Source organism: Rhinatrema bivittatum, chromosome 1 (assembly GCF_901001135.1).
Source record: "Rhinatrema bivittatum chromosome 1, aRhiBiv1.1, whole genome shotgun sequence".
In the NCBI taxonomy this organism is placed as follows: domain Eukaryota; kingdom Metazoa; phylum Chordata; class Amphibia; order Gymnophiona; family Rhinatrematidae; genus Rhinatrema; species Rhinatrema bivittatum.
Window position 1 is genome coordinate 682,446,397 of NC_042615.1, and position 12,927 is coordinate 682,459,323.

General features: G+C 42.7%; 1 protein-coding gene across 2 annotated transcripts in view; it reads left to right on the forward strand.

Moving 5' to 3' along the window:
• The first annotated feature begins 1,203 nt into the window (after positions 1–1,203).
• MCCC2 (methylcrotonoyl-CoA carboxylase 2) overlaps positions 1,204–12,927 on the forward strand; it is a 137,684-nt gene continuing 125,960 nt past the window's right edge. Inside the window, exons 1-3 of one of the 2 annotated variants that reach the window (XM_029574605.1) lie at positions 1,204–1,397; positions 11,792–11,858; positions 12,037–12,121. In XM_029574605.1, coding sequence (XP_029430465.1) covers positions 1,263–1,397; positions 11,792–11,858; positions 12,037–12,121 — 287 coding nt within the window. In that variant the 5' untranslated portion in view covers positions 1,204–1,262. The remainder of the gene's footprint in view (positions 1,398–11,791; positions 11,859–12,036; positions 12,122–12,927) is intronic. The other variant, XM_029574594.1, reaches the window with a different exon arrangement.

A 12,927-nucleotide genomic window follows, 5' to 3' on the forward strand; every position in this document is an offset into this window, starting at 1 on the left:
ACATGCTGTAGAGTGCAAGAGTTTTATGCTTTGGGCTAGCTTGAAGTGGGTGCAGCAGTTACAAGGTAACAAGGATATGTTACCCCAGATTTGAAATAGGCAAAATGCTTAGAGGCGGTGGTCACCTATGGGGCCAATGCCTTGTATGACTTCATTCACACTTCTTCCAGGACGATAATGTCTGCAGTCTCAGCTAGGAAGTTTCTTTGGTTGTGGAATTGGTCAGCGGATGTTTTGTCAAAGGCTCAACTGGGAGCTTTGCCTTTAAGGGCAAGTTCGTTTTTGGAGAAGACTTTGAGTAGCTGATAAAGCATCTGGGAGACAATAAAGTGCATAAGTACTGAAGGACAAGCCCAAAGAGTCAAAAGGATTTCTTCCTGTGCACTCCCGATTTCAAGAGCAGAGCAGGCCAGAGGCAGATCTCAGGCAGGTCGCAGTCCTGGAATCAGTCATTTTTTAATCTCTGAGAATAGCTAACTCCCTCATCAACATGCATTTGCATGTGATGAGCGCTATTAGTTTTGTGGGGGTTGGATGCACTAATCCCTTTATAGAATAAGAGGTTGTGGACATACATCCAAAATCCACGTCTAACCACGGATTAAATACTGTGCTCGGCATCAACCTGCCAATGCAGCTAGGCTCTTTGGGCCTTAGCAGGAGAACTTTTGGTTAATCCTGGATTTTGTAACAGTTGTAGTCTGTTTCAATGCTACTTCAGCTTAGAACCTGCATTTCAAACCTGCCAAAAGCAGTTTATAAATCTAAAAATTTTTAAAATTAATCATGTTTATTTTCGTTTTGTTTAATAAAGCTTTATAAACCGCTTGTAAGCACGTTACCCCAGCGGTAGTACAAAAGTTAAAACAATCATAAACTTCAATCAATATGCAACTTTAAAATAAAAGCACAATGCATCCAATAAAATCAATTTCAAAATGTTTTAGAATGACAAACTACAGCACAACCGGTCTTGCTGTGCAAATGACACGGAAGAGGGCGTCCCAGACTTGGCACGCACCCAAATTCTCGTGCCGTGCTCGCGGCTTCCCATTGGTAGGGGAGGTGGGTGTGGAGTTAGAGCGGCACAGGCCCAAGCTCTCGTTCGGTGCTGGCTGGTCCCCAGTAGTAGGAGGAGCGAGGGGTGGAGCTACAGCGGCACGGGCCCAAGCTCTCGTTCGGTGCTCGCGCGTCTCCAGTGGTAGGAGGGGTGAGGGGTGGGGCTAGAGCGGCAGATTCCCCGACTCAGTCCTGGAGTAGACATGCGGCTCCTCCCGCTGCTGCCCACCTTGCGGCTCCTGTGCCGCCCGGTGGGGGCCCGGCCGCAGCGCCTCTACCATGCAGACAAGGTGGCCACGGTGGGTTCGCAGCCTGACCTCGACTCCTCGCTCTATCAGGTAGGCTGGATCGGAGCGGCCGTGGCCTCCGTGCTGGGCCCTCCAGCTCCCTGGGTCGATCCCAGGCTCGGGCGCGCAGGTTTCTTACCCCCCACTCATCCCCGCGATCTTTAGTTAGGATATATTTTTCTTACGTGGATAATGAAAACAGATGCAAAGGATTGGTTAAAACTAAAAGGAAAATGAAATCGCCAGAGCCGAAGTCTGTTCCCAGACCACTAGCACCTTGAAATTCATGTCATGGTTTGGCTGTCCGGTAGTTGCTGTTAAAATATATATATATATATATATATATATATATATATATATATATATATATATATATATATATATATATAAAATATGTGGCACTCTGTAAAGCGGAAACAGGATCAACATCTCTGTCTCGTCCAAAATCGGATATGTTTGTGAAAAATGAAAGATTATTGCAAGCAGAAAAAGCAAGAATCAACATTAAACTGACACGAGTGATAATACAATATCATTTTGTAAAGTGTGCCATAGAGTACAAAAATAAATATTCTCGACAGTTTCCCTAATTTACAATATAGCCTTGTCAGGTGAAGGCTGCCATTCAGGCGTGTCTGGCAGGAAGGCTTTATTTACGTAGAGGGGAGAATAGTTCTCTTAAGCGATTTGGCCGTGAAGTTGTTTGAATTGCCCTTGGACACCCTTTATTCGGGATTGCCCTTGAATGGACCTAAACCACGAGAAAATACATCATGTATTAGATCAGAGCTTTCCAAACTTTTCATGTTGCTGACACACTTTTTAAACAAACATAATTTCATGACACAGTAATTCAGTCTACTAGCAAACCAGAGGTTAAAGTTAAACGAACGAAACGTATTTTGACAATTTATGTTTCCTTAAAAATATACATAAATAAAATGTTTCACGACACAACCTATCTCATGAAAACTTTTCATTTATATTAAAAATATATAATTTTCCAAGATTAATGTTAGTTATAATTTATGAGTAACAATAATAAAACAAATTGTCTGTCCCCACACACTCATCTCTCTCCCCCCCAGCACATCTGTCCCATCTACACTCTTCTCTCCCCAGCACAATACTGTCCCCCACACACTCCTCTCTCCCCCAGCACATGTCTGCCCCCATACACTCATCTCTCTCCCCCCAGCATATGTCTGTCCCCCACACACTCATCTCTCTCCCCCCCAAGCACATGTCTGTCCCCCACACACTCATCTCTCTCTCCCCAGCACGGCTGTCCCCCATACACTCCTCTCTCCCCCCCAGCACATGTCTGTCCCCCATACACTCCTCTCTCCCCCCCCCAGCACATGTCTGTCCCCCATACACTCCTCTCTCCCCCCCAGCACATGTCTGTCCCCCACACACTCCTCTCTCCCCCAGCACATGTCTGTCCCTCATACACTCCTCTCTCCCCCCAGCACATGTCTGTCCCCCACACACTCATCTCTTTCCCCCCCAGCACATCTGTCCCACCTACACTCCTCTCTCCCCCCCAGCACATGTCTGTCCCCCACACACTCATCTCTGTCTCCCCCAAGCACATGCCTGGCCCCCACACACTCATATCTCCCCCCCCCCCCCCTAGCAGATGTCTGGCCCCCACACTCATGTACCTCTTCCTTTTGATTGTTGCCAGTGTTTCATGAAAATACAAGCGCTATTTTCCAAAAAAACAAGCCCAAGCACAAGTCTGTCCTCCACACACTCACCCCCCCCCCCCCCCCCCCCCCCCACAAGCACATGTCTGGCCCGCACGCTCATGTACCTCTTCTTTTTGTTTGCTGCCAGTTAAGTGCTTCACTCCCTTCAGGGTTCAAGCCTGCCGTGCTGCATAACACCTTCCATGATCACCAGACATTTGCTTGAGACAGTACTCCAGGTGGCCAGGCCTCATCGGCAGCAGCAGCAGCCAATGACAGGGACAGCTGGGCTCAAGTCCCATCCAACAAGCCCAAAAAAACCGCGACTGACAGCAAAAATCACCTAATACTAAGCAACCCACAAACTGAAAAAAAAAAAAAAGTGAATCGCTGGAGGGGAGCGGCTATGTGGACCGGGCTTGCGCAACACACCTGCACACTGCAGGCGACACACTAACGTGTCCCGACACACAGTTTGGAAAGCTTTGTATTAGATAGTATTAATGCGGTTATTTCAATACCAAATACAAAGTTTACATCTTTGTTTTTAAGTATTTTTGTTACCCAGGTCTCCTACAAAATGCCTTAAGATTTTTTTTTTAAAGTTTTAATCTGTACAGAGATTACTGTAATTAAACACGTTTTTGACATTTGAAGCTCTGTTTTTTTTTAAGGCATTCCTCTACAAAGTAAAAAAAGTGACAGCCTAATGGGTAGATCATGCCTGTCTGTGTGACCACATATTCAGCAGGCACACCAGAGGATGGATTTATTTTATTTATGTATTCCATTTGTAAATTGCCCCAGAAGAGAAGATGTGTATGTTGGCTGCCACTGCCCCATATTCACAGCCCAGAGGAATGCATCCTTTAGACTTGTTCTTTCCTCTGTGGCTTTTGCTTTTTACGATCTGCATACACCTTTTAATTATTGACTTAATGTTTAGAATAGAGATGGAGCCCCCCCTCCATGCTCTGTGAGTGATTTATTCAGATTTACCTTTAGGTTAAATATTCCTCTATTTCCATTTAAAATTAGAAAATATCAGAAGATTCTAAAGTGTACCTGAGGGAGGCAGAGGAGAGTAAAGAGGGAAAAGAAGACCCAGCTCAGCCATGACACTGGCGGCCAGAGGCCGTACACATGGGTTCCCTCTGGAACCGTGTAATTCATGGCCCTGAATCCGGCCGTTTAAGTGCCACCATTGTACGATGACTGAGACCCCCCTGGAGCTGTGAGCGCTGCCTCGGCATTTGACCCAAGGAGCAGAAGACCTGAATCGGGAATCGATCCCAGGTCGTCTTCATGGTGCTGCACAGCACTGCAACCAGACCAAGGCATATGTTCTAGAAAAAATGTCCGGTCTGTGTTTCACATAATTATAAAATCTCGGTGCAAAGAGCTCCTGGCTCTCAGGGAACGAGTCCGATCTCTGGAGGCTAGCGTAGCAGACTTGGAGGAGCTGAGGCAGACAGAGAGGTATATAGATGAGACCTTCAGGGACATAGTAGCCAAGTCCCAAATCCAGTCTGGCAGCCCCGGTGCTGCCTTGGATCAGAAAGGTCTCCCAGTAGGAGAACATCAGGTGATGTATTGTCCTCTCGCACTGTAGCAGGAAGTGATCCTGCTCTCAGGTGATGTATTGTCCTCTCGCACTGAGGACAAGTCTCCCAGGGCTACTGCCCAGGAGGGAAGGGTTAGGCTGGCCATCATAGTTGGTGATTCGATTATTAGAAATGTAGATAGCAGGGTGGCTGGTGGACGTGAAGACCGCCTGGTAACTTGCCTGCCTGGTACGAAGGTGGCAGGCCTCACGCGTCACCTAGATAGGATTATAGATAGTGCTGGGGAGGAGCCGGCTGTCGTGGTACATGTGGGCACCGACATAGGAAGATGTGGGAGAGAGGTTCTGGAAGCCAAATTTAGGATTTTAGGTAGGAAGCTGAAATCCAGAACTTCCAGGGTGGCATTCTCTGAAATGCTTCCTGTTCCATGTGCAGGACCCCAGAGGCAGGCAGAGCTCCATTCAATGCGAGGATGAGACAATGGTGCAGGGAAGAGGGATTCAGCTTTGTAAGGAACTTTGGAAACTTTTGGGGAAAGGGGAGACTTTTCCAAAAGGATGGGCTCCACCTTAACCAGAGTGGAGCCAAACTGCTGGCATTAACTTTCAAAAGGGAGATAGAGCAGCTTTTAAACTAGAACAAGGGGGAAAGCCGACAGTCACTCAGCAGTGCATGGTTCGGAGAAATGTATCCTTGAAGGATACTAATGAAACAGGAGAATTAGGGCATCCCAACAGAGAGGTTCCATTAAAAGCAAACATAGTCCATGTGCTTATATGTAAAAAATCACCGATGCTAATGATTTCCAAATTATCTCTAACAACTGAAAAGCAGATTGTTAAAACAAACAAAAAACACACTTTGAAAATGTCTGTATGCCAATGCCAGAAGTCTAAGAAGTAATATGGGAGAGTTAGAGTGTATAGCAGCAAATGATGAGATTGACTTAATTGGCATCACAGAGACTTGGTGGAAGGAGGATAACCAATGGGACAGTGCTATATCGGGGTACAAATTATATCGCAATGATAGGGAGGATCAACTTGGCGGGGGTGTGGCACTTTATGTCCAGGAGGGTATAGAGTCCAACAGGATAAAGATCATAGAAGAGACTAAATGCTCAGTAGAATCTATATGGGTAGAAATCCCATGTGTGTTGGGTAAGAGTATAGTGATAGGAGTATACTACCGTCCACCTGGACAAAATGGTCAGACAGATGATGAAATGCTAAGAGAAATCAGGGAAGCTAACCGATTTGGCAGTGCAATAATAATGGGAGATTTCAATTACCCCAATGACTGGGTAAATGTAACATCAGGACTTGCTAGAGACATAAAGTTCCTGGATGTAATAAATGATTGCTTCATGGAGCAATTGGTTCAGGAACCAACAAGAGAGGAAGTTATTTTAGATTTAATTCTTAGTGGAACGCAGGTTTTGGTGAGAGAGGTAACGGTGGTGGGGCCACTAGGCAACAGTGATCATAACATGATCAAATTTAAACTAATTACTGGAAGGGGGACAATAAGTAAATCTGCAGCTCTAACACTAAACTTTCAAAAGGGAAGCTTTGATAAAATTATTATTATTATTATTTAAAGGTTTTTATATACCGATAGCCGTTTGCACATCGTATTGGTTTACAAGTAACATACAAAACGATAGAGAAAATACATGGAACGATTTAGGTTACATGGTATGGTAAAGAGGGATCACAACATAGTATGTAGAGAGTATATAAGTGTTGGAGAAAGCATAAGTATGTAAATCTAAATATAAAGAATAAACAAACTATGTACACGGTCATATTTGGGAGCAGGTTACATGGTAAGGTCTGGGAGGGTACAGAATGGTAAAAGTGGACTTGAAGGTAAATTATAAATATATTATACAGTTGACGTTGTAGACTGTCATGTGGCGTGGAGGTACTAGGGGTGGAAAGTGGGGGTTAGGAAAATAGTTAGAAAAAAACCTGAAAGGTGCAGCTGCAAAGGTTAAAAGTGTTCAACAGGCATGGACATTGTTTAAAAATACAATCCTAGAGGCGCAGTCCATATGTATTCCACATATTAAGAAAAGTGGAAGGAAGGCAAAACGATTACCAGCATGGTTAAAAGGTGAGGTGAAAGAGGCTATTTTAGCTAAAAAAACATCCTTCAAAAATTGGAAGAAGGATCCATCTGAAGAAAATAGGATAAAACATAATCATTGTCAAACTAAGTGTAAAACATTGATAAGACAGGTGAAGAGAGAATTTGAAAAGTTAGCCATAGAGGCAAAAACTCATAATAAAAACTCTTTTAAATACATCCGAAGCAAGAAACCTATGAGGGAGTCGGTTGTACCATTAGATGATGGAGGGGTTAAAGGGGCTGTTAGGGAAGATAAGGCCATTGCAGAAAGACTAAATGAATTCTTTGCTTCTGTGTTTACTAATGAGGCTGTTGGGGCGATACCAGTTCCAGAGATGGATTTCAGGGGTGATGAGTCAGATGAACTGAACGAAATCACTGTGAACCTGGAAGATGTAGTAGGCCAGATTGACAAACTAAAGAGTAGCAAATCACCTGGACCAGATGGTATGCATCCTAGGGTACTCAAGGAACTAAAAAATGAAATTTCTGATGTATTAGTTAAAATTTGTAACCTATCATTAAAATCATCCATTGTACCTGAAGACTGGAGGGTAGCCAATGTAACCCCAATATATAAAAAGGGTTCCAGGGGCGATCCAGGTAACTATAGACCAGTGAGCCTGACTTCAGTGCCGGGAAAAATAGTGGAAACTATTCTCAAGATCAAAATCGTAGAGCATATAGAAAGACATGGTTTAATGGGACACAGTCAACATGGATTTACCCAAGGGAAGTCTTGCCTAACAAATCTGCTTCATTTTTTGAAGGGGTTAATAAACATGTGGATAAAGGTGAACCGGTAGATGTAGTGCATTTGGATTTTCAGAAGGCGTTTGACAAAGTCCCTCATGAGAGGCTTCTAAGAAAACTAAAAAGTCATGGGATAGGAGGCGATGTCCTTTTGTGGATTACAAACTGGTTAAAAGATAGGTAAAAGAGAGTAGGATTAAATGGTCAATTTTCTCAGTGGAAAAGGGTAAACAGTGGAGTGCCTCAGGACTCTGTACTTGGACTGATGCTTTTCAATATATATATAAATGATCTGGAAAGGAATACGACAAGTGAGATTATCAAATTTGCGGATGATACAAAATTATTCAGAGTAGTTAAATCACAAGCGGGTTGTGATACATTACAGGAGGACCTTGCAAAACTGGAAGATTGGGTATACAAATGGCAGATGAAATTTAATGTGGACAAGTGCAAGGTGTTGCATATAGGGAAAAATAACCCTTGCTGTAGTTACACGATGTTAGGTTCCATGTTAGGAGCTACCACAGAGGAAAAAGATCTAGGCATCATAGTGGATAATACTTTAAAATCATCAGCTCAGTGTTCTGCAGCAGTCAAAAAAGCAAACAGAATGTTAGGAATTATTAGGAAGGGAATGGTTAATAAAACGGAAAATGTCATAATGCCTCTATATTGCTCCATGGTGAGCCCGCACCTTGAATACTGTGTACAATTCTGGTTGCCGTATCTCAAAGATATAGTTGCGATGGAGAAGGTACAGAGAAGGGCAACCAAAATGATAAAGGGGATGGAACAGCTTCCCTATGAGAGAGGGTGGTTAGGGCTGTTCAGCTTGGAGAAGAGATGGCTGAGGGGGGTTATGATAGAGGTCTTTAAGATCATGAGAGGTCTTGAACGAGTAGATGTGACTCGGTTATTTATACTTTCGAATAATAGAAGGACTAGGGGGCATTCCATGAAGTTAGCAAGTAACACATTTAAAACTAATCGGAGAAAATTCTTTTTCACTCAACGCACAATAAAGCTCTGGAATTTGTTGCCAGAAGATGTGGTTAGTGCAGTTAGTGTAGCTGGTTTCAAAAAAGGTTTGGACAAGTTCTTGGAGAAGAAGTCCATTAATGGCTATTAATCAAGTTTACTTAGGGAATTGCCACTGCTATTAATTGCATCAGTAGCATGGGATCTTAGTGTTTGGTAATTGTCAGGTTCTTGAGGCCTGGTTTGGCCTCTGTTGGAAACAGGATGCTGGTCTTGATGGACCCTTGGTCTGACCCAGCATGGCAATTTCTTATGTTCTTAAGATAATGTCATAGGAAAAAAATGTTGTGATGTAATAACATTAAATAGTGTTTAATGATGGCCGAAGGGGTTTATATAACTGCATTTCTGGACTTTTTTCCATTTCATGTAGCAGTGACGTTTCTTTAGCTTACTTTTTGAATTCAGTGTAGATCTGTATTGACTGGGAATGTCTAAGGCAGAGGATGCTCCAGCAACTTTTTTTTATTTTACCACAGTTGTGAACTAAAATCTAGAATCACAGTGGATTTGAGCTAACATATGAGTTCAGTATTAAAACACTTTTTAGGGTTTATTGCTTTTAGTCCCAGAACTGAATAGTATCATATATAACAAGTCTTTAATAATGCCACCACTGCTCTGTCTGTGGTGTGGAATATCGTATTTACACTGATGACAACCAGTTTTATTTTAATCTTCCTGGGAAGACATCCTGAAGGTACTATCTCTTTATATTTCAATGATAAAATCTTGGTTGACGCTCAATAAATTGTCCTTAAATGTCTCAAAAACAGATCTTTTGGAATTGCAGCACACTCTTACATCTGATATTCCTGCCACGTTGTTGTGTAATAATGTGCCCTTGCCAATTTCGCATCAGGCAAAGAGCCTAAGGGTCTGGTTGTACTCCGGACTGTGTTTTCAATGTCAAATTAAGGTAACTATTAAACCTGGCTTCTTTAAGCTGCATTTACTTCGTGACTGAAAATCTTTGCTTAATACTGGTGACTTTCGTTCAGTTGTTCAAGCCTTAATTTTGCCCTCTCTTGACTACTGTAATATGGTATATTTGGGCCTTCCAGCTGAGGCCTTGAAAGCATGCCAGCTTTTGCAAAATGCAGCTGCAAGGTTGATCTCGGGCACGTGCATACGTGAGCATATTTCACCACTTCTTTTTGACTTGCACTGGCTTCCAATTCAGTGGAGGATAAATTATAAAATCTCTCTGATGCTGAACAACCTGCTTCAAATTAACTCCTTTCCATGGACTAATGCCCTGTTTGAAGATCTACACTCCTACTCGTATCCTGAGATCACAGAATATAGGCCTGCTTGAGGTGTACCCTCACATAAACTGGCTTGGCTTCACAAGACAAGAGAGAAAACTTTCTCCATTTCAACTCCACGGTTTTCGAACTCTCTACCTCCAGAGCTGAGGCTAGAGACATACTAAGACCTTTAAAGCTAATCTGAAGACTTGTTTTTTTCAGCCTGGCTTTTCTATGACTAGGGTGTCCTTAATGGCTACATTTAAGCTGGTATGATCAGTTTTCTGAAAGCAGTTTTGTTTCAATTAATTTTGTGTCTAATCTGTTTTAATTGTGTATTTTGTTGTTGTAAATTGCCCAGGGTCTTGTACAACTGTTGATCCATAAACTTTAATAAACTAAACTGTCCAGCTTTATTCTTTTTTTGCAGGACTTCTTAGAGACTGGGGTCCAATTGATGACTGTTAAAATGAAAAAACAAACACAACAACTTTGTAAATGTATAATTTTATTTAAAAAGTAGGCAGCAAGACATGACAGACTAGCCATTCAAGAAGTTTGATGTACATCCTGCATGTGGTGTTGGGAGTGGCTTCTAGGGCCCAATTGTTTGAGTTCTGTAATGTACACCCCCAAAGTCTTCCTGTAGTGTTACTGATAGAAAAAGTTTAGGATCCCTGAAACATGCATTTTTGCACTTATAGCAAATAGTATTCATTTGTAATCTCATCGCGGTTGGAGCACGCAGTGAAATTGTCGGGCATGGTTCAAGTCTTCCTGCTGTTGATTGTGGTCTCATGGTTGCTTGACTGTGTACAGAAGATGCTAACAACCTACAGTATTTTTTCAGTCATTTTACAGTTGCATTCAGGTTACATTCAGGTACTGTAGGTATTTCCCTGTCCCCGAAGGGCTTACAGTCTACTCTAGGGGGTTGAGCACACTGTATAACCTGCAGTTGGATGCAGGTTGTATAGGCACTACCTAATCCCCCTTATGCAATAAGGGGATTAGCGCCTTCACAAAGCGCATCCAATGCAGAGTGAAACTAATAGCGCTCATCACATGCAAATGCATGTGAATGAGGATATTAGTTATTCACTCCCAATGCAAAAAAAAAAATATGTGCATCTAAGATGCCTGCTCAGAGCAGGCGTTAATTGCTGAGTGCTCCTAAAAGTAGTACAAAAAAGCAGAGAACTGCTTTTCTGTACAGCTTCCTACTTAATATTGTTGCGATATTAAGTAGGAGGAACAAATTAAAAAAAAAATGTGCCTGCAGTTGGGTGCAGGAAATGGAAGCTCAGTTGACAAGCGTCCGTCTCCTGAACCCCTGGCTGCACGCCATTTAGGGAAATTGATGCCAATAAATTCGGCGTCTGTTTTCCTAACTAGTGGATGGCTGATGCTTGCGGGCTCCTGTTATCAAGGAAGCTCTGGGGCGACCCCTAATTTAAATATTGCATGGCGCCCCCTTAGGAAAACGGGCACCGACTGTTCAGCGCATAAATATTGCATCGACCCTTAAGTTTGTACGTGAGGCAATGGAGGATAAAGTGACTTGCCCTAGGTCACAAGGAGCAACAGTGGGACTTGAACCCTAGTCTCCCCAGTTTGTACGCTACTCTAACCACTAGGCTACTCCTCCAGTCTGAAAAAAAGGCCTACTTATGTTTTCTCTTGCAACCTGTTTCCTCTGGCCCTGATCTTGGCAGACAATACATTCAGAAGATTTTAGAGGAGTTCAGGGGAAAAGCTGTCCCTTGGCTGCTGGAAGTTCACGAAGGAGATGTTGGTCCTTCTGAAACTAGAGGAGTGGACAGGCAATGTGTCCACTTGATGGGGGTTTTGAGATATCTTGCACTGATTTCATTAAAGGTTCTGAAATGCCATCCACAAAAGTCTTTAAATGGAACAATGTCTTTTTAACTGTGTTCTGGTTTTATTGTGTCCATCTTTGCTAATGCGTTTATGTGGTTGCAGTAATGGTTCAATGCATTTTCCCCTAGGAAAACTATGATCGGATGAAGGCACTTGTAGATGAGCTGAAAGAAAGGGCTGATAAAATCAGATTAGGTAGGTACTGTAAACAGTTACATACCTTCATTTTAAGGGGCCCTCTTGGTTTTGAAGAGCAATTTTTATAGTTTACCTCTGTCCTTCTGTTACTGTCTGCAGTCTGCCAAAAGCTAATTTATTCATTTGTGAACTGTTCTAACAGATGCTATTTTAACTAATGATCATGTGTCACCAGGAGGAGGGGAAAAGGCAAGAAAACTTCATACAGCAAGAGGAAAACTGTTACCCAGAGAACGGATTGACAGACTCCTAGATCCAGGGTTTGTATCTGCTCTTCAGGGCTGTGCTTTCATGTTGTATTGACAGGCAGAAACCAATTCTTTTCTACAAGAACTGGGGCAAAACATTTTTAAACAGTTGTGTATAATCTTCTAAAATTGATATATCAAACTAGGTCACGTGGACTTGTATGTATGAGGGAAGGTACAGAGGAGGCTGAGGGATGGGTGACTGCCTCCACTGGCATTGCGCATGACTCGACCATTAATGCCAGCCCTGTAGCTACTGCTGTTGTAATGTGGAAGGTGGCAACCCCTACTTTTTCTTGTGCATTTTAGCACTGGGATTTAAACAGAGGTGTAACCATCTCCCACAAGACAACCAGATTAGCCAGTAAGGTTATGGTTTACAAAGGTAGCTCCCAAATTTGGTCTGCTCTGCTTTTCAGGATATCCACATTGACTGTTCATGAAATACATTTACTCTGATAATTGTCTTAATTTGCTTAATTAGTTACCCCCTCCATTCTGCAGGCACAGCTTTGTACTTGTTGAGGGTTTTTGAGAACAGGATTTGAGTACCACTGACTTAGAACAAATGTGAAATTTTGGTTTTAATCTGCCTTGAGGTTTGAATTAAAGGCAGAAAATCAAAAAGAAACAGATCTAAATAAATCAGCCATTGCCATAATTGAGTGGTAGTATCTGATATTGCAAGCTTAACCTGTGCCTGACAGGTTAAGCTCTGAATCCTGGCATAAGTCGGGAGTTTGTGGCAGGAGCCAAGGTCTCTTTTTGCTTGTGGTGATGGCTCAGATGCAGAGTAGCATTGCTGCTAATATAGCCAG